Genomic DNA, 26,573 nt, shown 5'->3' with positions numbered 1-26,573 from the left:
AGTCACTTCCCCATAGCACAGCTTCCTAGTATGAGACTGTGAGATCCCCACTTCTCTCCCTGGGCCTCCTACTTGCTAGAGTTACTGGAAGACATTAGAGTCACTAAAAGGAAGTGGGGAAGTCCAAAAGAGTATTCATAAAACTCCCCTAAAAGCCAAACATTTTCTGTTCCTTGCATCTGTTGGTCATCCATTTATTTTTTTTCCAGTAATTTCAAAGCACTAGAATTTGCCCATATGTAATTCATACTTCTGAATAGTTGTCCAGTTAAAATTAATGAACGAGAAAAATTAGAATTTAAGTAGAAAACAGTAATCGAGATCCATAAACAGTAAATTTGGACATATAAGCAAGTGTGCCCTCCCCTCACCACAACAAGCTTTAAGAACTATGCAGCTCTGTAAGAAGTGAAGAGGGGGTTTACATGTGCCCAACTTGGAAGTCGCAAATTCAAGTACATTTTAGATATGAATAAGTGGCAGCTAGGTCAGGGAACCCAGTTTCTTACCCAAAATTGGAATCTAACAGAATTATATTTGAATATACCAAAAACTTTCCATGGATAAAACTAGAGTGCAGAGGAAAACCATTCTTTTTAAAGTGCAATTATTATTTTTATTTTATATAGTGGTGGTACTGGAAACTGATCTATTATGATACCAAAAACAAAACAAGAAAATCAGGGAAGATTTTGCAAGGTAGAAAAAGTTTGAGTTTAAAAAGCAACAACTACTTATGGTGAATGTTTATTGTTTTTATTAAACCTCTAGAATTATGTATAAGTAATATTTGATGTTACTTGGATTTAATTTTACCTTGCAAAATTTTCAAAATTAAGATGCTTAAAATCTCTTTTAAATGGTTGCTTATGATGTTACCATGACAACAAGGTGGTACCCACAGGGGTATGGTAAGCAGAATGCCAAAGATCTCTCCCGAGAAGTCCCATTACCCAGTTATTCAATCATGCACTTAAGTAGGTACTGCTATGAAGGGACAATGCAAGTGTGATTAAGGTTACTAATCAGTTGACTAGCAAGATTAGCCTGGATTATCCAGTTGGGCCAGTCTAATCATATGTCCTTTAAAAGTAGAAGAGAAATGCATTAGGGGAAGGCAGGGAAATCTAAAGCAAATTCCACACACTGTGGCTGCCTTTGAAGATGTAGATGGGCAGCCTCTAGAAGACCCTGGGCTAACAGCCAGCAGTTAGTGCTCTCCAAGAAAGGAAACCGGGCCCCCAAAACAACTACACCATGGAACTAAATTCTGCCAATGAGCCCGAAAGTGGATTCTCCCCGGAAGGCCTACAGGTACAAGTCTAGGCCTGCTGCTCCCTTTACTTCAGCCTTGTGAAGGCCCTGGGCACAGAAGCCAGGAGAACCACCCTGTGCCAAGCTTCTGACCCACAGAAATGATGAGAAAATAAATGGATATGGTAAGCCACTACATTTGTGGTAATATGTTATGCCCGTAATAGAAAATGAATACAAGGGGTGAAGCGAAAAATAACCAAAAATGAGCACATAAGAGTCTGTTAAACTCATTTATCTTTATTTAGTGATTTCAGCTAAAGCACAATAAATTACATAGAAACTAAAAATAAAACAAAATAGAAAACAAAACTACCATACAGAGAACAGGATATGTGTGAAATAATCAAAGGATTTTTAAAATTTAAAAAAAAAAATGTGGCTAACATAACATTTTATTGCACAATTTCAAGCACTACCTTGAAATTGGAAATTTTGCTGTTGTTTCTTAACAATTCAAAAGAAGATGCATAAAGCAAGGATCTGGAGCCCAATATGTGATTATAGTTGCCCTGAATATAAGAAGAGAACACTCATCATGGTCTTCAAGCATGCACCACTCTCACTAAAATATATGAAGAAGAATAATTTTAGGCTTTTTATTATTGAAGGGACAGTAATAATAATTACACGGGGACTTCAGCTTACTACAGGAAATAACATTCTATTCGAGACCAGCCTGGGCAACATAGCAAAACCAAATCTCTACTAAAAAATACAAAAATTAACCAGGCGGTGACGAGGGCCTGTGGTCCCAGCTACTGGGGAGGCTGAAGTGGGAGGATCGCTTAAGCCTAGGAGGTGGTGGTTGCAGTGAACTGAGATGGCCCCACTGCACTCCGGCCTGGATGACAGAGCACTCCGGCCTGGATGACATAGCAAGACCTTGTCTCAAACAAACAAACAAACAAACAAAGGAAAGAAAAAGAAAAAAAAAAGAAATAATATCCTGATAATTACAACTCTCCAGCAATGGTATGGACTGCTTCAAAAAGCAGAAATGTTATAAAAAGATTCTTAGAATCCCATAGAAAAATTGGCCTAAAAAACCTCTATATTCTAACTCCAAAATTCTGATTCCATTTACTTAGTAACACAGGGAATACTGGCATTATCGGAGTACTAGTTAAGTTACTATTATTCTATAGGCCACATTAATTCATTAAGTTTAATATTAGGTATGCAGGACAATTGTCATAGCAACATAATTAGCATTACAAGTTCCTAAGCAGAAATATGCAAAATACTAAAACGAAACTATTTTAAAGGACAGATACTTATTTTTAATTCTGCAAGATTTCTTTTCAAAAGTGAAGTTTGGTGTAGCCTCTGGTCTGGGGCGGAAGATGAGAATGGGAGGGCGGCCTGACCCCCGCCCTGATGAGGAAGGACCCAGCGCACAACCTGTTCAGGATCTGCAGCCGCACGAACACCTGAGTCTACCCGAATGGTTCGCCCCTTCAAAACAAGATCTGCGGAACGGCTCGGGACACAAGAAGAAATTGCCGGCAACCTGTGATCGCTCACCGACAGTGGGCAGCGGGCAGTCGGAAGGAATGCCCATTTCTCCAGTGTTCCTTCCCAGAAGCAAATGCAAGTGTTTGTTTATGCAAGATTTACGTTTCACTCAGGTTTGGGTTGGGTTTGTTTCCTGGAGACTGAGCTGAGTTTCCCTGGTTTTGCTGGAGGACAAGTTGATCGCTCCGTATTTACCTTTCACTTGGGCCAAATTGGACAAATGCAAATAAACAGGTCTTGCAGGCGCCCCCCCCCACCCCCCCGCCCCGCAGTCGGCACCCCCTCCCCGCGCTGGGTCGGGCAGCTGGGCCCGCAGAGGCAGCCGCGCGCCTCCCTGTCCCGCTGCGCAGCCTGCGGGTGCCCGGCCAAGCGCTGGCTTATCTGCGGCTCCCACAGCGCCCCCGCATTCACCAGTTCCTAGAGCAGGGATTCCGAGAAAAAAGAAAGAGCCAGGTTCCCTAGAAACATTAAATTAACACAAGGGATCTGGAAACGAAACAGCAGATGCCTGAAAGCCTTCTCCTTGACGGCTTCCTGCCTTCTTGGAAAATCTTTGCATTAAAATAGCTTGAATTACCCTGCTCGGCCAGATGCTGCTCGGGAACTTCATTTTGGGCTAACATGAAAGCAGAGTTTGACATCTTTTAAAGGATTTTTCTTTTCGAGGTGGTTTGAAGAGCGCCTTTGGGTTGCTGACATTAGCAAGGACCCGTGGCTGGGTGTTTTGCATTACAAGAGAACTTTCCATAACAATGGCTAGCAAATCAGATAACAAAGATCATGGCGTGTAGAGGAGACGCGGTAGAGCACAGAATGAGCACTAAGGGTCCAGAAGCAGAGGTTCCTATCTCTGGGAAGAGCCTAGAAAGAGCTCTTCTAGGGGGCTGGCGGCCTCCTTTTACAGGGGAGAAAATGTCTTTTATTTCTAAGCCTACTTATGTTGACCATAGCTATGAGAACTATCTAATGGCATTTCCAGAGAGTCACAAACAAGCAGAAAGGCTTGTGAGTAATATTTGATCAGCCTCTTTGTTCTAAAGCCCATGGTCTAACCTCCACGACCCTATCTACAAATTAATCAGACCATGTAATTTGTAAATTCAAACCCAGATTAATAACCACACACCTTGAACAGTGGGTCTTCAGCACAGACTGTATTCCACTTTCATGTCATGTTAACTTTCATATTTTAGAATTTTGGTAGCTGAGAACAAGACCCAAAGCTTCCTATGAGGTATCAGGATTTTACAGAGGAAATTGTTTTTACTGGAGTAGCATCTTCTTTGACACTTTAACTTTTTTTCCATGATAACCTTTATGAAAGGACTCTATAATCCTTAGTCGCTAATTTATATGTGTCAAGCTTTCTAGTAAACTGGACAATAACCTACAGTCCTAATAGGATTCTATGCTTATCCCAAATTTAAGAGCACCAGATGGGGGATAAGTATATTACAACAAGATACTCTAAACAAAAATAAAATTAAATATCCTTGCCTTAGCATGAAAGCAATAAAACTCATCTTAAAGCAATGCAGTCAGACAAAATCATTGCATCTGTAATAAGGGTGAGTATACAGCTACGGGAGTTAGCAGCCCTAAATATTTCTGTTCTAACGACTCACAAGAGATACACAAAATCTATCATTCCTCCCTGATGTACGAAAAAATAAAAGGCAATTTCATAACACCTTTGGTGCTTTCTAACTTAATAGTTGGCCTTCAAGAAAAGCAAGTACAACTTTTGAGTGTTTATAAGAAAGCAAAGGAAAATGTTGCAAAAAATTACTTGGCTCAAAGGCCACAGAGAAAGCCGGAATCTGCAGGACTCACCAAACTACACAGCTGTTTTAAAACTGAAAGTCAAACAGCTTTTAACAGGTATTAAGTATTTTCTACAACAAAATTATCAAATATACATACTTCTTTTTACACTGCAAATAGACATTTTATTTCTATTAGGAAAAAAACTATAGTTACACAAACAATAACTAGATTGCTGTAATAAATATAACTAGCCACATAATACTAGTCAATGCTGGCTTTTTAAAAAATTACCAGAGAATTTCAAAATGATTCTGAATGATCAAGTGTGACTCCTATATTTTTTAGATAGGCATTGATGTTAAGAATATGGCTTTCACAGAAACATAATCCAATTTATCTGATTTCCATATATCTGATTTCCATATATTAATCATGGCAACAAATAAAAATGATGACAAAAATCACGAAGATAGCTTAAATTTTTTTAAATTAAAAAACAAAACCTTAGGTAAACCACATTAAGGAAGATTAACAAATCTGACAATCCTCCTCCAAAACTGTTTTTCGAAAAAAAGTCTTAAGGTCATAGAAAAATGTGGATGGCTTATAACCCTTAAAATTCCTTTTAGTTAATGAGAATCTCATTTTTGGAATTTCTTCAAACTTAACTGAAATGTTAATGAAAACGAGAAATATTTAGATGTTGAGAAAAAAAGTTGTTCTAATTATTCTGCCTCACTATCTAATTTCAGCTCATCAAAGTTAAATAGCTAGTAAACAACTGGTCTGTTTTGGCAGATTTTTTTCTATTTTAAAATTCATTACTAAATAGATGAGGTTACTACTAGTTAAAATTCTGAATCCAAATGCCATACATGCTGTTGTAAAAACTGTGCAGTTTTAAATATATTTTTACTTCTATGTATTTTTGAATCTTTAGCCAAACTCCTCCAGTAAAGTTTTAGTTTATTATGTTTTCTAAAATAAAAACATTTGTATTTTATGCTATAAAAATCAATAAATGTCTACTAATGTTAGGTGCTCCAAAATAAATGATTCAAAAGTTTTAATGAAAGCCCTCTTATAATTAAAGAAGGTGATTGGTAATGAGGAAGAAAATGGAAGGCATATTTACAACAAATCAAAAGCAGAATTGTGATTAATGGGCTCCACAATGATTATTAATGTTCTCCCTATAAAATATTGGTCTTTGTATTAATTTGAAAGTATAGACTGGGTTCTTTCCTTTGATAAATGAAAAATGATTTTTTTTCCTATTTTAAGATAAGAATGACTATTTTTAAAACAGAAGACTACATCCAAGATCTTTCCCTTTCCCCATTTCAAAATTATGAGTTTTCTTTTTGTCTTTTTGAATTCTTGAAATCCAGTGACATTGTCATAGCTCTGAGAACCAAGAAAATCGAAGCCACTAACTGTAGGAGACAGCCTTGATGCTTTTGATTATATTTTCCTAGAAAAATTTTTATGATATTTAATCTTAATAGCTTTTTTTTTTTTTTTTTTTTTTTTTTTTTTAGGAAATCCTCTAATGCCAATAAGGGAGAATCTAAATCTCAGGAGTTTAGGCAAATTTAACCCATCAGCATAGCTTGAAAATAGGATAATTTAATAAAACCTCAATAATACATTGGTTTTTAAATAATATGTTATATACTCTCGATATATATATATCCTGCTAAGATTAGTAGGTACCAACCTCATATCTGTATTGGAAATAAACAGGGTGCACATTCTTAAAAGGAGAAGAGGCTATACTAACTACAACTCAAAGTCTCCTCAACATTTGGAGGCAGGAGAGAGATGGAAAGAAAGTCGAGTTCTTCATCAGGGCTGGTGCCCATCCCACAGCACTACACTTCCTCCTATCCCCTGACCACTGCCAAGGTCAGTCGGGATAGGTGGGCTCGTGTCTCTACATAGTCAGATACCTGTGTATTTTGCTGGGAGAAGGGGAAAAATAAATACATAAAAATAAACAAAACTCTCTATTCCCAAACTCCCTGTATCCTTTCAAAGTCACACTTTATTAATGGAAATTAAAATGATGAAGAAAGAAACCACTAGTAACCTAAATAAGCTTCCCCTTAAAGACACATTTTAACACCAACAAGAAGACTTTCTTCTTTCACTTTCTTCCTTCCTTCCTTTCCTCGTTTTTCTCTCTCTCTCTCTCTCTTTCCTTCTTTCTTTCTCCTTCCCTCTCTCTTTTCTCTTTTTCTTTCTAGCCAGAGTTTGTGACTTACTAATTATTTGTATTCTGTTTGAATCAGGTCCCTGTTATGTTTTGTGATTTTCTGAAATGAAGATTTCCATTATTTATGAGAATAAAACAGGAGGTTGACACTTTATGCACAAAAAAGAATAACCAAAGGTTACAATGACATCAGTTTTGGTTTTTATTGAGGGCTGGCGTGTTGCGCAGGGTGTGGGGGTGGGAGTGGGGTGAAGCAGGTGTGAGGAATGAGTTTGTTTCTTCCAAGAGAGGGCTTTGCTTCGGTCAGTGTTGCTGCAGTCCCAATGAAGGGGCCCACTCTGCCAGCTCTTCCGTGTAGACTTCATAACTGAGCGGGCAGGCTCAATTCTCTAGGAAGCCTGACGTTGGCAACTGCACCTCATGGAAGAATTCCACAAAAGGTTAAATTACGGTGAGATTGTCAACAGGCTTCAAAAAGGCAGAGTTCCAGGGCCCATGCCTGAGGTCTCATGGGCCTCCTTCAGGTCCTCGTCCCCACAGTCTGACACTTTTGGCCCTTCTCTTTTCCAGCTCCCCACCCCATTCTTCAGTCAGCCCTTCCTTTTTCCTCTAACCCTGCAAAAAACGAGCAGCGCTGTTGTTTTGTTCCAACTGACAAAACAGCTAAGAAACAGCAGAACATGACTGCCCTTTGCAAAATGGGCCATGTGATCCTCCTAGCTCAATTCAACACTTCCAGTAAAATTGAATAGAAAGGGAACTGTTTATGAAACTCTCCTGCTTGCCTTCGGAATACTCTCATCCTCTCCCTTCTCAGCCTCCTAAATACCCAAATGAACATATATAATGAGCTTTATTTTATCACCCTGAAATTCTTCCTCAGTCCAAATTGCTAATGTGGCAGGTTCCAGCTGCCCAAATTCCCTAAACAACATTGCCTGTTCCATAAAAAGCATGCAATTGCAAGCACAGCAGTCCTGCTCTGGTTCTCAGAACTATAAACCAACTACCCAGCTCCCTGGCCCAGGAAGGCTATGAAACAGGCAACATGGACAATTTAAAGGTGTACAATATCCGAGGTTCCATTTCACCCTTAGGCAGCCCGGAGTGGAAAAGGTAAGGCCACCCTCCATTTTTCTTCTGAGTACTATATTGATTCTCTGGAAACTCTCTCTGTTCCAAAAGAAACCACCCCATCCCGTGGAGAAAAGGTGACACTGAATTTGCACTGCTTTTTCTGGTGGCATTTGTTTGACTAAAAGGGAGCAGAGCTCCATACAACAGACTGCTTTATTTGTGTGATTTGAAAATAACACATACCAGATTAGTTCCCTAGATGCAGATTAGTACAAAGTTTGAATCCTTTCTTTCAAATTAATTAATGTAATCTCAATGTTTATATAATAGACATTGACTTTTATCTGACACATACAGTATATGACTCTGCCTTTAGCAAAAATACCATTCAAGCTATCTTCAGCAGATGTGAATGCTTTATTTTGATTTTGGGGACTCCAAAGAGAGTCCATAACCTACCTTGGCATTGTCATATCTCAAAAAAGCCTTCTTCATACTTGCAATATAGTAATATCTAAGTACTTGGACATCCCGGCACAAAATACGTGAGTCCACGTCTCCCTGTTTTTCACTATTCTCTCTGCAACCTTGTTCACATAGCAAACTCTAAAATATTCTTCAATAGGCAGCCTATGCCACCTTCCCTCAACTATCCCAGACCAGTAGTCATCACTGCCTCCTCTGCCCCTTGCACATGTCTCTATGTGGTCTTACCAGACAGTACCATGTTTGCTCATATGTCTGTGTCACTTACTCAACTCAAAGTTCCTTGAGGAACTAATTGTATTTGTATCTCCAGTGCCTTGCATATTTTATATCACATAATAAGTGCTATAAAAGAGAAGTAAACTTACATGGCTATGAAATGACTTACAGTTTTTAACTGGAATGAGCTTAGTACAAGACTCACATAGATGCTGGTGGTTGATCCTAAGTTTCTCATGCTGTCATCTGAAATCATTTGCTCTTGCTCTACATTCAGAGGAGAAAGAAAAACTGGTGACACTTCTCTGGCCTCTATATCATAATTAGACCATGGGTAGGAGCTGAGAAACTAGAAAATATTTAGACTACCCCTAGTCACATCCTAAAAGACACCAATGTGGAGCTCAAGGAACTCAGTGGATTTATCAACATTTAACACACCCTATATTCACCCATTATAACTACTTGAATTGGCATGGATGGGAATAGTAGATTTTATTGTGGAGAACAGAATAAATCTAATAAAAGAAATAACTAGAGGAAAAGTTGGGACTAGCTGATGTTTTTAAGTAGAGATGGGAAAAACATAAATGATGGTGGTCAGCACAGAAAGTTTTGAACATAAGGACTTTAGAAATCAATGTGGTCGGCTGGGCGTGGTGGCTCACGCCTGTAATCCCAGCACTTTGGGAGGCCGAGGCAGGTGAATCACAAGGTCAGGAGATCAAGACCATCCTGGCTAACACGGTGAAACCTTGTCTCTACTAAAACTACAAAAAATTAGCTGGGTGTGGTGGTGGGCCCATGTAGTCCCAGCTGCTCAGGAGGCTGAGGCAGGAGAATGGCATGAACCCAGGAGGTGGAGCTTGCAGTGAGCCTAGATTGAGCCACTGCACTCCAGCCTGGGCGACCAAGAAAGACAGTCTCAAAAAAAAAAAAAAAAAAAAAAAAAAAAAAAAAAAGAAAAGAAAAAAGAAAGCAAGAAAAAGAAAAAAGAAATCAATGTGATCACTGTTTTCTAGTAATAGGCTGACCACGGACAAGAATAATAGGTACATTATTCCCCAGTCCCTTTGCAATGTACTATACTGTTATTTAAGCATCCCAGCATCATGCTTGCTTTCCAAAATACAAGTCTAGCTCAATTGCCACGATTCTGCTTTGAGGCTCTTTTTTAATGATTTATATGTCATGCTCCCCAAAAGTCTTTCTAAAATTATACCAAAGGGAAAGAGGCAAAAAAAAAGGGGAGCTTAAATGTTTTGAGGAGCTGTTAGATGGGCCCGGTGATTGCTATGCACTTCTTTTTGAGACAGAGTCTCCCTCTGTCGCCCAGGCTGGAGTGCAGTGGCGTGATCTCGGCTCACTGCAACCTCAGTCTCCAGGGTTCAAGGGATCCTTCCACCTCAGCCCCCTACTAGATGAAAATACAGTCGTGAGCCACCACAACTGGCTTGCTATGCACTTTATAGACACCATCTGTATCACCCTCCCAACAACTCCACTTGATGGGAATAATTATTCTCATTTTAAATCAGTTTTAACCTAGGTTTCTCTGGTTCTAGATCTAGTATTTTTTCTATAAATAATACTGTTCCAATTTCTTTTGGTTTTCTTTTCGTAGAGATGGGGTCTCACTTTGTCACCCAGGCTGGTCTCAAACTCTTGGATTCAAGCAGTCTTTTCACGTTGGTCTCCCAAAGTGCTGGGAGTACAGGCATGAGCCACTGTACCTGACTGACTGTTCCTATTTCTAGTATCAGCATGAAGAACACGAGAAAGTCAGCTTCAAAGGTAAAAGGTGTATCATTCATTCATTCAACATTTATTCCACAGCTATTATGAACCAGGCACTATAGTCTCTTTGAGGATATAAACATAAATAAGTTCTGGGACTTCACTTCAACTTGCTCACAGTCTAATGGAAAAGAGACATAAAAACAAATAACTTGGTTTATTCTATTTTCCCTAGGTTCTGTATTTGGGTCCCCAGCCCTTGTCACTTTTTGCTGCCACTTTACTAACTTTCCATATCTTAATAGTTACTTTCTCTTTATTTACACATTAGTAAAACACGAGAAACCTGCACCATTTTGTAAGCTGCCTACACTGCTAAAATCGCATCCTAGAGGGAAGTGAGATGGAACAAACCATAAGCATTTGAACTCGCTTGTGCCGCTCTGGGTTTCCATGCCACCACAGTGTTTGTTCATTCATTTATTTGCATATTTTGGAGGGCCTACAGGAGGCCCAGTGCTAGCCAGGGAAACAATGGTGAAAATGACATAACTAGCGTTCTGCCTCCATGGAGCTTACCCTCTAACCTTTACAGGAAGGGGAGGCAGGCAGTCAACAAAATCCTAGATTGTGATAGGTGAGTCATGAAGGAAAACCACAGGGTGCCATGAGAAAGCACATATGGTACAGGGACCTGACCTTGGCAGGGGGATGAGAAAGGCCTCCCCTAGGAAGTGGTATGAAAGCTGAGATCTGTGAGTTGAGTGGGATTGGCTTGGTGAAGATAGGGGGAAGAGGGACAAAAAGGGAAACAGAGAGGATTCCAAGCTGAGGAAACAGTGCATGCAAAGGGCTGAAGCTGGAAGGAACACAATGCCTCTAAGGTCAGGAAAGAAGGCTAGCGTTTGCAGAAGATAGGCAATACGAGGGACAGGGCCCGGACACAGAGTTGTGAAGGAGGCATTGGCCCAATGATGCAGTGGGTTTCAGATCTCATTCTAGGAGCAGTGGGAACATATTGAAAGGTTAAAGCAGCTCAGTTGAGCGCATTTAATGTTCTTTAAAATTCCCTTGGCTACCTGTGATTAAAGTATTAAGAAAAACACAGCGTGAAAATATGTTTCATTGATGAGAAACTTGTTTAGGATACAAAAAGTGGTATATATAAAAGAGTTCTAAATAAAAAATAATGGGTTATATTCATTGCACTGTTATCCTGGGCAGGTTATTTAATCTCAAAATATTTTTGTTTCCTCATCTAGCAAATGAAAATACTAAAAAATTCAAAATTCACATACTTGTTTTAAAAAGCAAATGAAATAACACACTTGAAAATGCTTTGAATCTCTAAAATGTAAGTTCCTTGAGGGAAGGGACTTTGACTGTTTTGTTCACTACTATACCTAGGACCTAGAAGATGGATGGATGGATGGATGGATGGATGGATGGATGGGATGGATGGATGGACGGATGGATGGACTGATGAACAGATGGATGGCTGGATATAAGAAAGTGAGGGAAGAAGAGATGAAGGGAAAAAAGAAAGGAAGGGAAGGAGGGAGGAAGGGAAAAAAGCATTTTAATATGTGCCACATTTAATATGTGCCAGGCAGTTGGCTCATGGCTGTACTCCGAGCACATTGAGAGGCTGAGGTGGACAGACGGCCTGAGCCCAGGAGTTTGAGACCAGCCTGGGTAACATGGCGAAACCCTGTCTCTACAAAAAATATAAAAAATTAGCAGGGTGTGGTAGTGCATGCCTATAGTCACAGCTTCTCAGGAGGCTGCAGTGGAGGATCGATTGAGCCTGGGAGGTTGAGACTCCAGGAGGCCTTACACCACTGCAGTCTAGCCTGGGTAACAGAGTGAGACCCTGTCTCAAAAAAAAAAAAAAAAAGGATAGATGAATGGATGAATAAATCACATCAAGCACCATACGGTGCAAATATGACACAAGACATACAGCATGTAGCAGTCCACCTGAGCAGGCAGCCTCCCAGGAACTCGATGTCACAGCGTCACCAATGCTTGCCAAGCAGCCAGGCCTTCCTTCAGTGCTGGCACGCTGGGCACCTCCAGCAGCTATTCCAGATGGCTGGGTGATGGGGGCAAGCACAGCGTCAGAGGCCCATGACATCACCTCTTCAATGTCACTGGTGAGAGGGGTGATTGTGAGAAATGAAACACTGCCTTTTCCTGCTTCTTCCTCATATACTAGTCTCTGACACACACCCCAAAGCCAAGCCCTAAGTACACATCCTTCTCCACTCATATAATCCCTACCTACAGATTCTTATTCTTTGTTTACCAAATGTAGTATTATAATACATTTTTATATAACTTATTAACACTTTTCTTACACTGCACAGTCTTAGCTATGTGTGCCCAATTCCTTAAAGAATTACAACTAAAGATAAAAAAGAGAAAAGGGAAAATATTAAAAGCCTTAAGATGTTCTTTGATATTTATTAGCTTTATAACAATAATGATAGTAACCATTTGTTGAATACTGACTTTCCTCCAGGCATAGAGTTTGACACTTAGCCTATATCACTTCAAATCCTTACAACCTCCAACAACGTCAGCATTATGACTCCATTTCTTGGGGAAGAAAATTGAGGCACAGAGCAGAATGATTTGCCCAAGGTTAGGAGGTTGTTAAGGGCAGAACCAGTGTTCAAATCTGGGTCTATTAGACAACACAGTGTGCATTCTTTTCATTACACTACATATTATTGCAAAAATCTTCCAAAAGAAATCAGACTACTTATGATAAAAAGAGCAACCACTTACTGAACATTCAATATGTGCCAGGCACTGTTATGCTCTTTACAAAAATTATTTCATTTAATCCTCTCAACAACTCTGTCAGGTCTGTATTTTTGAAATGAAGAAACTAAAGCTTAGAGAGACTAGAGTGACTTGCCAAAGCTCAAAAAACGACTAAGTGGTAGAGCCTGGATTTTAACCCAGGTCTGTCTGACTCTAAAATGCACCCTCTTAAACTGCTACACAAGAGTCCCACTATTCAAATACCATCAGTATAACTTGCATGCCTTCAAAGGAGAATGTCAAAACAGAAGAACAGGGTCAACAAACCATTTTAAAGATAATTCCAAATAACTACTGCATTAAGACACCATCTCTAAGAGCCCATTACTAACCATTTTCTCTGAGATGTTGCCTTGTTCTGTTATCCCAAATGGCCTTTAGAGCGATCTGCAACCAGTGTTTTCAATACAAGTGTTTTCCTTTTACATTTGGTAAGTAATTTGAAAATCTGTTTCTAAAACTACCAGTTCAATCAAATGGAGCTCATATCTCTGCATCCAAATCTTTAGAGATGCTATAAAAATGCACATTAAAGTTACTTAGTCCACAATTCTTATTAAATAATGTTCTTTGATGGTCAGGATAATGTTCAAAGTCAATGTGCAAATTGCTCATGTCATATAAAATACTAGATTTCACTGGGTTTTGTTTTTGTTTTTGTTTTTTTGAAATGGAATTTCACTCTTGTCGCCCAGGCTGGAGTGCAATGGCGCAATCTCGGCTCACCACAACCTCCGCTTCCTGGGTTCAAGTGACTCTCCTGACTCAGCCTCCCGAGTATTTGGGATTACAGGCACCCATCACCACGCCCGGCTAATTTTATATTTTTAGTAGAGATGGGGTTTCTCCATGCTGGTCAGTCTGGTCTCGAACTCCCGACCTCAGGTGATCTGTCCACCTCGGCCTCCCAAAGTGCTGGGATTACAGGCGTGAGCCACCATGCCCGGCCAGATTTCACTGTTTCATAATAAATTTTGAAGGTTATATCAAGCATTTTAAGATATGCCCAACATGATTGTCTCCCTATCAGAAATAATTCTTTTCTAAACCAGAAGAATCCTCAGGCAGGTCTCCTTAGCTATATTTGTTAAGCTATATAGCTATATTTGTTAAGCAATCTTATAGCTATATTTGTTAAGCCGAATTTTTAAAACTTCATTTGTAATTAAGAAGGTGTTCGCCTTCTTGATCTACTGATTGGGCAAAGAGGACTTCCTTGTATCTATGGAGAAGTATACTCACATAACTTTCACACTGATTGGATGTGTAAACCAAGTCGCTGGCAAACTATTACTTTAAACACAGTCAGTGAAATAGAAGTCTAGAAATTCTTGGAGTAACATGTGGGAAATAATGTATGTGTGAACATATGCCTGTGTCAACTTTCAAAAAGTAAAATATAAGTACAGGAAGTACCTACATACTCCCTAACAAAAGCAAATATACAGACCTGGATGAACATCCCAAAATTCTGTGCTTAATATTCAAGTTGAGATGTTCTATCAGTCTCAGAAAATTATAGTATGTATTTTTAAATGCTTTTTTCAACTGGAGTCTATGTATAGAGCAAAAATAAACCAATAAATACTGCAGGAAAATATGAAGAAAAAAATAAAACACTAATAATTATACCACGGTCAATACTGTGTTTCACAGCCTCCCCAGACTTTTTTCTTGGCATACGTGTATATGACTTGGAGTTTTTCAAATATACAGTTGCACCACAAAACTGTTTTGCAACATGCTTTGTTTTATTTTGTTTTATTTTTCCATCCAATAGTAAATGAGAGTCAGCCGGGTGCAGTGGCTCACACCTATAATCCCAGCACTTTGGGAGGCCGAGGCAGGTGGATCAGTTGAGAGGTCAGGAGTTCGAGACCAGCCTGGTCAACATGGTGAAACCCCGTCTCTACTGAAAACATAAAAATTAGCTGGATGTGGTGGCGTGTGCCTGTAATTCAAGCTACTTGGGAAGCTGAGGTGGGAGAATTGATTGAACCCGGGAGGCGGACGTTGCAGTGAGCCGAGATTGTGCCACTGTACTCCAGCCAGAGTGACAGGGCGAAGCTCCATTTAGAAAAAAAAAAAAGTAAATGAGGGTCAGTGTTTAAATAATAAATATAGCTCTACATCTTCAATTCTCTCATAACTCATTTAACTGATCTTTCACTGATGGACAAGTTTCTTTCTGTTTGCTTTCATAAATAACACTGAAATGAACACCGTTTACATATAAGCACTTATCAAACTAGTCCTTTCAGACAAATTCTTAGAAGTAGAAAGACTGTATCAAAGGATGTAGCTTTCAATACATATTGCCAAAGTGCCTTCCAGAAAACTCATGGCAGTTGACACTACCACGAGCAATACACAAGAGCGCAGGCTTCACACTCTGATCTTGCCTGGCTATGAATATTCCTTTTCAACTGTTGCCAATCTGATAGGCAAAACAAACGGTAACTTCTGGTTGCTTTCAATGAATTTTCCTTTTATACAAATATGATATATAGGAGCAGTAGATCACTGTTATACTGAAGAGCAAGAGTTTCAGAGGCAGACAGCCCTGGGCTGCAACAGTTCTGCTAAATGTTATGATCTAGGATAAGCTGCTTTAGCTCCCTAAATTGGACTGTCCTCATAGAACAACGTAAATAATTGCACCTGTCCCGTAGTATTTTCTTAAGCAAGATATGATATTAGCCCAGTGCTTGGCAGACGATAAACAGTAAATGGTAGCTGCTAGTAGTAGTGATAGTGATATAGTAGTAGTAAATAATTTGGCGGCCATTTGTATTTCTTCTTTTGCAAATTATCTTTTCATATCTTTGGTCTGATTTTGTCCTAGAGAATGCATCTCTTATTTATTAATCTGTAAGAGCTCTCTATAAACTATGGGCAATAACTCTTTGGCCACTATATATGTAGCCAACATTTTCTCCACATTGACATTAGTTTTTAATCTTATTTATGGTGTTCTTTGTAATTTTTGCTTAGTTAAATCTAAGATGATTTTTTGTTTTGTTTTGTTTTATTGTTTTGTTTTGTTTTTGAGATGGAGTCTCTCTCTTGTTGCCCAGGCTGAAGTGCAATGGCGTGATCTCAGCTCACTGCAATCTCTGCCTCCCAGGTTCAAGCGATTCTCTTGCCTCAGCCTCCGGAGTAGCTGGGATCACAGACATGTGCCCCCATGCCTGGGTAATTTTGTATTTTTAGTAGACACGGGGTTTCGCCATGTTGGTCAGGCTGGTCTCAAACTTCCGACCTCAGGTGATCCACCAGCCTCAGCCTCCCAAAGTACTGCGATTACAGGCATGAACCACTGCAGCTAGCTGTAATATCTCTTTTTAAAATGTGTTTGGTTTCTGCTATTGGTATCATGCTTACAAAGATCTCCACTACCAAGAGATTATAAAGATTAAGTATATATTTTGTGCTTTTATAGATTATTTAGTTTTTTAACATAAAATCTTTAAACATAAACAATATTGCTATTAAGTAGGAATTTAACTTTATCCTTTTTTTCCCTTCTAAATGACTAGTATGTAATCCCAACACCTTTTATAAATCTTCTCATCACTGATTTGATGTGCCACCTTGACATTAAAGAGTTGATAATTCCTAACCTGAAATTCTGAACTCATAAAGCTCTGAAAACAGAGTCTTTTGTTTTTTGCAGTTTGGTGCTTAAATTCATTTGGTGGTAAAAACTGACCTGAGCTAATGTGAGGCTACTTCTGGTTTTCATCATCCCATTTAGTGTCCGTGTTAATCTGTTCTGCTGTGGAAATTTACATGAATTTGATTATGAGACACTGCTAAAAACTCTAAATTTTGAAATATAACTGGCCCCAAACATTTCAGATAAAGGATTGTGAACCTGTACTAGGTTTCCATGTACGCTCAAGCCTGCTTCTAGAATTCCTGTTGTAGCTATGCTCTTATTTTCTTTTTTTCCATTAATGCAATAATTACATTGATTTTCAAATGCTAAACCAATCTTGCACTTCCAGGATGAACCCCATTTGGTAATGATATATTATCCTTTTCCTGTTTTGCTGGATTCCATTTGTTAATATATTAATGATTTTTGCATCCATGCTTCAGGCTACAATTTTTTCTTATAGCGCCTTGGTCAAGTTTTGGTATCCAGATTATACTGGCTTCCAATTTCTTAGTCTGTCTACCATTTTGTTTATATTTACTATATTTTATGTTTTAATACTTGATGAGATAAAAATTTCCCCTCTTTTTCATTCTTCACTAGTCTCAGGCAATGTTTTTCTGAACTTTACTATATTTTATCAAATTCCATAGAATGAAAATAACGTTAAAGCTTATGCTGGAATTCTATTAAATTTTAGGTTAATGTGGACAAAAAGTGATATTGACATATTTACTACATTGACCCTTCTCACCAATGAACATGTTTCTCTATTTATTCAAGTGTTCTTTTATGTGCCTTAGTTAAGTTTGGAAGTGTTCTTCATAAAGGTCTTGCCCAATTTCTGTTAAGTTTATTCCTAAGTATTTTATAATCACTCTGATCATTTCAACTCTACTCATGGCTGTGCTACCATATGTCATTAGTTCTGATTATCAGTTATAGATAGCTGCCATAATTTTCTCCTTGGAAGGGTGGAGTGCCTTGTGGAAGAAAGGAGCCAAACATCACTGCTTCATTTATTTAACAAACATGTGTTGAACACGTAATATGTACCCGGCACTGAGAATTCAAAGAGTGATAAGACAATATCCTTGTCCTCAAGGGTTCGCAGTCCAGAGGGCAGATAAACAAGTAGCATATAGTAACACGCAAGTTCTGTGTTAGAGGAGAGGACAGGAGAAAAACACAGTCTACCTCCAGAAGTAGAGAGTATTGTCAGGAAAAACTTCTATAGAGCCAACTCTTGGGGTGGGTCCTACTTTCCCCCTTGAACAGGTGTGGTGATGGGGAGGCACATCCAGAAACTGCATTAAGTCCTGCAGACTTAAGAATGTCATCAATACAGAGCTGAGTGCACCCTGCCTTCCGTGTCAGAGCATGGCAGCAAATCCCTCTGGCTTGCTGGCCTCTCCATGGCTCAGCTCTCCTGGTTACCTGTCACTGAACTGGGCACTGAGCACTGTGGGTCACCGAGCCACATTTCCCTTACCTGTCTCTGCTCATATAACTTCAGGAAAAGGAGGTCAGTGTCCAGTTGAGTCATTACAGCTTCAGTTGCTAACTGGCCTGGCTCTAGACTCCTTAACGCCCATAAAGTGCTATCACTTTATTACTACACAGGAACATCATGTTCTGGGAGAAAATGGTTCTATTTCATGCCTCAAATGGTAACAAAGCAAATGAAAGCTGATCTGCTGTGTGACTCCTGGATAGTGACAGGTTCTGTCCCAAATAAGCAGACCTAATGAAGCTCTCAGAGATTCCCAGCTTGGATGAACTATTTACTCCTCATGAGCTCAATATTAACTGTGGAGTCATCCTGCAACTACAGAGCCCTTTGCAGAGTGATCACAGGAAGCCAGGCATGGAGGAAGAAGGCGAGAATAAGCAGTCACTTGTGTTATTACTGAAGAGACCACAGGGATCTGTCCAATTATTCAAATGCACATCTGGAAAAAATTCACCTGTCTTGAACTCAGTTCGCTCAACAGCAAAACAAGCAAAAGCACCACAAAATGCTCAATCAGGGCGATCTTTTCAATTGTGGAGGCTGAACGTTTTCCCACCTGAGCATCATAAATAAGGCAAATTGCATAACAGGATAATAAGAGTTGTTGCTGAAAGATGCAATCACAAAATAAAAGGACCTTTCGAAACCTGAGTATAGATGGTAATTATCCAGGAATGGAATATAAACAGGAGCAATTTCAAGGTTCCTGCTTCGTCATGTTATCATGAAACTGAGACAGCCAAATGCCAAAGAGGGCTCTTTCAGTTACAAGGGACCTTCCTATGTCTTTGACAACAGTGCTATTCCCTTCCGTTAACTAGATTGCTGTAGTACACCATCTTGTATATCAGTCTAATCTCAAATGCCACAATTCACAAAGTTGCCACCTGTTCTTTCCTGCTACCAAAACCAGAATTCTACCTGGTAAGCTCCACAGCGGGAAAAAAAAAAAAAAACAAGGAAAAAAGTAATAAATTGTGGTTATTGATACTTCAGTGTTATTATTGTATTTATAAATAAATACAATGTATGTATGTATGTATCCGAATAAGATTCTTTCATGAGAAAGAGATGCACCCCTCCAACTAGAGTACTAGTAAAGCTTCCTTCTCTAATGTAAAAAGCAAGACCTGAGATAAATAAAATAGGTAAATATGAAAATACATTTATAGCCCCAAATAAATACATGCTCTCAAATAAACAGACCTAACAAAGTTGAGGGAGTCATTTAAAAACTAAACGATTGGCCAGGTGCTGTGGCTTACGCCTGTAATCCCAGCACTTTGGGAGGCCAGGGTAGGCAGATCACCTGAGGTCAGGAGTTCGAGGCCAGCCTGGCCCATATGGTGAAACCCCATCTCTAATCAAAATACAAAAATTAGCTGGGCATGGTGGTGGGTGCCTGTAATCCCAGCTACTCGGCAGGCTGAGACAGGAGAATCGCTTGAACCCGGGAGACAGAAGTTGCAGTAAGTCGAGATCACACCATTGCACTCCAGCCTGGGTGACAAAAGTGAAACTCCATCTCAAAAAACTAAACTATTTACTCTTCACCAGTTCATGAACATTAATTAGCCACAGAAACAATTAGAGCCACAGACTTTGCAAGCATTCGGGTTAATTCAGTAGAAAAATCACGGGTCTTGAAGTCAGCCCTGGGTTTGAATACAGCCCCACAATGTACTAGCTTTGAGACCTTGGAAAAGTTCGTCTGTCTGAGCTTCCTTATCTGCAAAATGGGGAAAATACCTACATTACAGACAGGGGGTTTTGAGGACTAAGAGAGAAAGGTATATATAAACCCCAACAATGAATGGTACAGACAGGCGCTCTATACCCACCTACTTTCCTATTCAAATTCTCTACACATTAAATGGTAAAATAAATCTCCTCAGCTTCTCAATCTACAATGAACCCTTACTGTTTAATATAGCAAATCCTTTCCATTAACAGTGCCCCAAATTTTGCAATACAATACTCCACAAGTCAAATTCTCCACTTCAGCAGAATCTGAATCTCTTATATATTCTCAGCTTTTTATTTTCATGCTCTTACCGATACCATCACACCACCACCACCAATAGCATTTCCCAAAGTAGTTCACAAAGGAATTGGGGCGACAGGAGTAGGGCAGGATTGGGTGGAATGAGGGCCTTTCAAGTCAATAAAGATAGTAATAGCATTTGGTTCAATTGCTATGTTTTAAAACATTCTTTTCTTCAACACAGAACGGTATGAGAACATGCAACTGCGTATCTAGGGAGTATATGCAGTAGTTGGTGACAACTGGGAAACAGAACTCAGCTAAGCACTGCTAGTAGTCATGGTGGTTTAAAATTGCTTTATTCTTAAGACATATATTGTTCCACTGATACCCATATTGGACCACTGGTTAAAAAGGAAAAGCAAAGGGAATATTGTGAGTGAAAGATAATTAACTGGGAGATGAACATAAAAAAATAGTAAGTCTGGGCCAGGTGTGGTGGCTCACGCCTGTAATCCTAGCACTTTGGGAGGCTGAGGTGGGTGGATCACGAGGTCAGGAGATGGAGACCATTCTGGCTAACACGATGAAACCCCGTCTCTACTAAAAATACAAAAAATTAGCCAGGTGCGGTGGCGGGCACCTGTAGTCCCAGCTACTTGGGAGGCTGAGGCAGGAGAATGGCATGAACCCGGGAGGCAGAGCCTGCAGTGAGCAGAGATCGCACCACTGCACTCCAGCCTGGGCGACAGAGCGAGACTCTGTCTCAAAATAATAATAATAATAATAATGTCTGTTCTTTACAGATACATGTCACATTCTTCTGCTCAAAATTTCTTTGTAGCAAAATAAAATATCTAAAACTATGCTAAAAAATGCAAGACAGTAACAATTATATCCAATGTGCCTATCGTTTACTGGCAATCCATATTATCTACATTGTGTTTTTGCATAACAAACCACACCCTGAAAGAGAAGTATTAACTACCTGACTTTTTCCAAAGGCAAAAAATGAAAGGTCAAGAGGCTTCTGGTTTCCAGTTCTGTATTTAAGGAGCTGAAAAGTCACCACTCCATCCTAACAAGTAAAAAGGCTGAACAAACTGAAAAATCAACAAGTCTTCTTAGTTTTGTAAGAAAAGTGAGATCACAGTAAACTGATGACTCTGAAATTGAAGCAACAGACAGGGAGATACAGAGAATCCCAACATACTGGAGCAGAAACTTTTGTTTTTGTTTTTGTTTTTTTTGAGACAGGGTCTGGCTCTGTCGCCCAGGCTGGAATGCAGTGGCACAATCACGGCTCTCTGCAGCCTTGACCTCCTAGGTTGAAGGGATCCTCTTGCCTCAGCCTCCCAAGTAGCTAGGACTACAGGCATGCACCAAACACCCAGCTAGTTTTTGTATTTTTAGGAGAGACCGGGTTTCTCTATGTTGTCCAGGCTGGCCTCGAACTCCTGAGCTCAAACAATCTGCCCACCTTGGCCTCCCAAGGTAAGTGCTGGGATTACAAGTGTGAGCCACTGCACCTGGCCTGGAGCAGAAACTTCCCCAAGAAAAATCCCTTTCCAGCAGCAGCAGGAGGAAAAGGAACCATTCTGAAATATGCCAGAGCACTGGGGTCTTCCTAACATGGCCTGCCCTCAGGAGAAGCTGTCTAACCAGAGCCTCATCTGACAGTGGATTTTACCAGAGCCTAACTGGCCTGGAGGGAAGAGAAATTCTCAGCTCTAGCCCACTCAAGCCTTCCATGTGATGAACAGAAATATATAATTCCAACCGAGTCTAGCGACCCTGTCCCACTTAAAAGGAAATAAAACCTGAGAAACACTGTGAAGTTCACAGTCCAGAGGCACAGGCTTACTCAAAGACTGAGACCTACTCACAGGACAAGAGGATACTTCCGTATTCACCAGACAGTTTCATCTTTCCCACCGCCCAGCAAAGCCGATGCACTGAGAACAGCAAGTTTTTGCAATAGAGAAAGAGTTTAATAAACCCAGAGGCAGCTAAACAAGAGGACAGGAGCTTATTATTACTCAAATCGGCTTTTCCAAAAATCCAGAGGCTATGGTTCTTCAAGGATAATTTGGCAGGCAGCAGAGTAGGGAATAGGGAATGCTGATTGGTTGGGTTGAAATCATAGGGAGTCGAAGTTTGTCTTCTTGTTCTGAGTCAGTTCCTGGGTGGGGGCCAAAAGACCAGATGAGCCAGTTCACCAGTCTGGGTGGCACCAGCTGGTTGGTTCATCAGAATGCAGGGTCAGAAAAATACCTCAAACACCAATCTTAGGGTTTTTGCTTTTTTTTTTTTTTTTTTGAGACGGAGTCTCGCTGTCTCACCCTGTCACCCGGGCTGGAGTGCAGTGGCACAACGCGATCTCAGTTCACTGCAAACTCCATCTCCCGGGTTCACGCCATTCTCCTGCCTCGGCCTCCTGAGTAGCTGGGACTACAGGTACCCGCCACCATGCCCAGCTAATTATTTTTTTGTATTTTTAATAGAGACAGGGTTTCACCATGTTGGCCAGGATGGTCTCGATCTTCTGACCTCGTGATCCGCCCACCTCAGCCTCCCAAAGTACTGGGATTACAGGAATGAGCCATCGCGCCCGGCCCAATCTTAGGTTTTACAATAGTGATGTTATCTATAGGAGCAACTGGGAAGTTTAGGAATCTTGTGGCCTCTGGCTACATGACTCCTAAACCAGAATTTCTAATCTTGTGGCTAATTTTTTTAGTTTTACAAAGGTGGTCTAATCCCTAAGCAAAGAGGGGGTTTGGCTCAGGAAGGAGCTGTTATCATTTTTGCTTCAGAATTAAACTATAAAGTAAATTCCTCCCATATTTTGCTCAGCCGATGCCCAGGAATGAATAGGAACGGCTTGGAGGTGAGAAGCAACATGGAGTCAGTTAGGTTAGATTTCTTTCACTACCATGATTTTCCTATGTCAGATTTTTCTCACTGTCATAATTTTTGCAAAGATGGTTTCACTTCCTCTCCTCCCACACTTCTATCACTACATTTCTAAAGGCCTACTTAAGAGTGATCCCTTTACCCCATATTCACACCCAGCTATCAAGAGTGATCCCTTTACCCCATATTCATGCCCAACTATCAAGAAAAAATTACAAGGCATACTAAAAGGCAAAACAACACAGTTTGAAGAGACAGACCAAGCATCAGAAAAAGATGTGACAAGGATGATGGAATTATCAGATAGGGAATTTAAAACAACTATGGTTAATTTGTTAAGGGCTCTAATAGACAGTAAACATGCAAGGACACATAGGCAATGCAACCAAAGAGATAGATAGGCAATGTAACCAAAGAGACAGAAATCCTAAGAAAAAAAAATATATTAAGGATCAAAAACATTGTAACAGAAATGAAGAATGCCTTCGGTGGGCTTATTACTAGACTGGACATAGCTAAGGAGAGAGTATCTGAGCTTAAGGATGTATCAATAGAAACCTCCAAAACTGATAAGCAAAGAGAAAAAGACTGAAAAACAGAATATCCAAGAACTGTGAGACAAGTATACAAGGTTTAATATATGTATAGTGGAAACACTAGATGGAGAAAAAGAGAGAAAGAAACAGAAAAAATATACAAAACAATACAGGCTGAGAATTGCCCCCAAATTAATGCCAGACACCAAACCACAGACCCAGGAAGCTTAGAAAATACTAAGCAGGATAAATGCCAACAAAAACTACACCTATGCTATCATTTTCAAACTACAAAAAGTAAAAGATAAAGAAAAATTCCTGAAAGAAACCAGATAAAAAAAGTAAACTGGCCATAGAGAAGCAAAGATAAAAATTATATCCACCTTCTCAGAAATCACATAATCAAGAAGAAAGTGGAGTGAACTATTTACTGTGGAGAGGAAAAGAAAACACTCACCAACTTAGAATTCTTGTACCTTGTGAAACTATCCTTCAAAATTGATGGCGAGATAATGACCTTCTCAGACTAACAAAAATTGACAGAGTTTGTTGGCAGTAGACCTGCCCTGCAAGAAATGTTAAAAGTTCTTTTGAGAGAAGGAAAATAATATTAGGTCAGAAATAAGATCTATATAAAGAAAAAAAGAGCATCAAGGAGTAGTAAGTGGAGGTAAAATAAAAATGTTTATTTTTATTTTTCTTAATTGATCTAACAGATCAAAGTTTGTTCAAAATAATAATGGCAACAATGCATTTGGTTATGTATGCTTATGTGTCTAGTCCCTTATTATCCATGGGGGATTGACTTCAGGACCCCATCCCCAGTGGATACCAAAATCCATGAATGCCCAAGTCCCTTATATAAAATGGTGCATCATTTGCTTTTAATCTACATACATCATCTTATACACTTCAAATCATCTCTAGATTACTTACAATACCTAATACTATGCAAATAGTTGTTATACTCTATTGTTTAGAAAACAATGACAAGAGAAAAACATCTGTACGTGTGCAGTACAGATGCAGCTATCCATTCTTTTTCAAATATTCTGATCCACAGTTGGTTGACTCCATGGAGGCAGAGCCCACATATATGGAGGGCTGACTGTGTGTGTGTATGTATACATATGTGTGTGTTTGTGTATGTGCATACACATTTAGTTATATACACCTATGTATAAGTAAAATGAATGACAGCACAAGAGACAGGAGGGAGAAATTAGGAATATTTCATTATTATAAGGTACTCACACTACCCATGAAGTGGTACAGAGTTATCTGAAATTGGTCTTGGATGAGTTGTAAATGTATACAGCAAACTTCTAGGGAAACCACTTTAAAAAAGTTTTAAAAAACAAACAAAAGAAAGAGCATGGTGGCTCACACCTGTTAATCCCAGCACTTGGGGAGGCCAAGAGGGGAAGATTGTTTGAGCCCATGAGTTTGAGACTAGCCTGGGCAACACAGTTAAGACTTCATTTCTACAAATAATTTTTTAAAAGAAATGTACTTGATATGTTACAAAAGAGAAAATGGAATAATGTAAAATTATTTAAGACTAAATATTAAACCACAAAAGGCAAAAAAGTGTGGAAGATAAAAATAGAAACAAAAAACAAGGGCAACAAATAGAACACAATAACAAATATGGTAGGTATTCATCCAACTATATACTCAGTTAACAATCACCTCAAATTCCAATGGTCTAAACGCACTAAATAAAAAACAGGAATTGTCAAGGTAGATCAAAAAACAAAACCCAACCATATGTGGTCTACAAAAAGTCCACTTTAAATATAAATACGTACATAGATTTAAATGCTTGAAGAAAGCTATACCACACTAACAATAATCAAAAGAAAGTGGGAGTAGCTACAGTAATTTCAGACATAGCAGACTACAGAGCAAGAACGGTTGTCAGAGACAGAGACAGTCATTACAAAATGATAAAGGGGTCAATATTCCAAGAATACATAACAATCCTTAATGTGTATGTGCCTAACAACAGAGCATTAAAATACATGAGGTAAAACTGACAGAACTGCAAGAAAAAATAGGTGAATCCACTATTACATTTGGAAGCTTAGCATCCCTCAGAAATAGGCATATCTAGCAGGCAAAAAATCAGGAAGGACATAAACTCAACATCAATCAATTGTATGTAAATGACATCTATAGACTAGTCCATCAAACAACAGTAGATTATACATTCTTCTCACGCTCATATGGACTATTCACAATGATAGACCACACTGTAGGCCATAAAACACACTCTAATAAATTTAAAAGCATAGAAACCATACAAAATCTGCTGTCAGATCACAATGGATTTAAATAAGAAATTAATAACACAAACATAGCTGGAAAATTCCAAAGTACTTGGAGATAAAACAATACACTTCTAAATAACATACAGGTGAAAGAATTCTGAAGATAATTTAAAAAAAAATTTGAACTAAATAAAAATGGAAACAACTTATCAAAATTTGTAGTTTGCAGCTAAAGCAAAGGGAAATGCATAGCATTTGGATGCAAAAATTAGTAAAGAAGAAAGGCCTTTAGATCAATAACCTACGTTTTTCCCCTTCAGAAACTAGAAAAAGAAAAACAAATTAAATCCAAAGTAAACAAAAGCAAAAAAATTATAAAAATTAGAGCAGAAATCAATGAAAGAGAACACAAGAAATTGATAGAAAAAATCAATAAAGCAATGTTTGCTCTTTGAAAAGATAGATGAAATCAGCAAGCTTCTAGACAGTCTAAGAAAAAAGGAGAGAGAATACAAATTACTA

General features: G+C 39.2%; 1 protein-coding gene across 18 annotated transcripts in view; it reads right to left on the bottom strand.

Moving 5' to 3' along the window:
- The window catches only part of CRADD (CASP2 and RIPK1 domain containing adaptor with death domain), a 179,556-nt gene that overhangs the window by 107,685 nt on the left and 45,298 nt on the right, over window positions 1-26,573 (bottom strand). The window contains exons 3-5 of one of the 18 annotated variants that reach the window (XR_013400594.1): window positions 12,300-12,489; window positions 8,805-8,866; window positions 6,777-7,228 (exon numbers count right to left, since the gene is read on the bottom strand). Coding sequence is in view for 8 of the 10 variants with exons in the window: in XM_028828937.2 (XP_028684770.1) it covers window positions 7,199-7,234; window positions 8,769-8,866 (134 nt within the window). In the remaining 2 variants the exon portion in view is untranslated. 18 annotated transcript variants of the gene reach the window in all.

Source organism: Macaca mulatta, chromosome 11 (genome assembly GCF_049350105.2).
Source record: "Macaca mulatta isolate MMU2019108-1 chromosome 11, T2T-MMU8v2.0, whole genome shotgun sequence".
Lineage (NCBI taxonomy): Eukaryota > Metazoa > Chordata > Mammalia > Primates > Cercopithecidae > Macaca > Macaca mulatta.
Note: the sequence above shows the minus strand (reverse complement) of the source record. Positions and strands in the feature narration are given on the sequence as shown.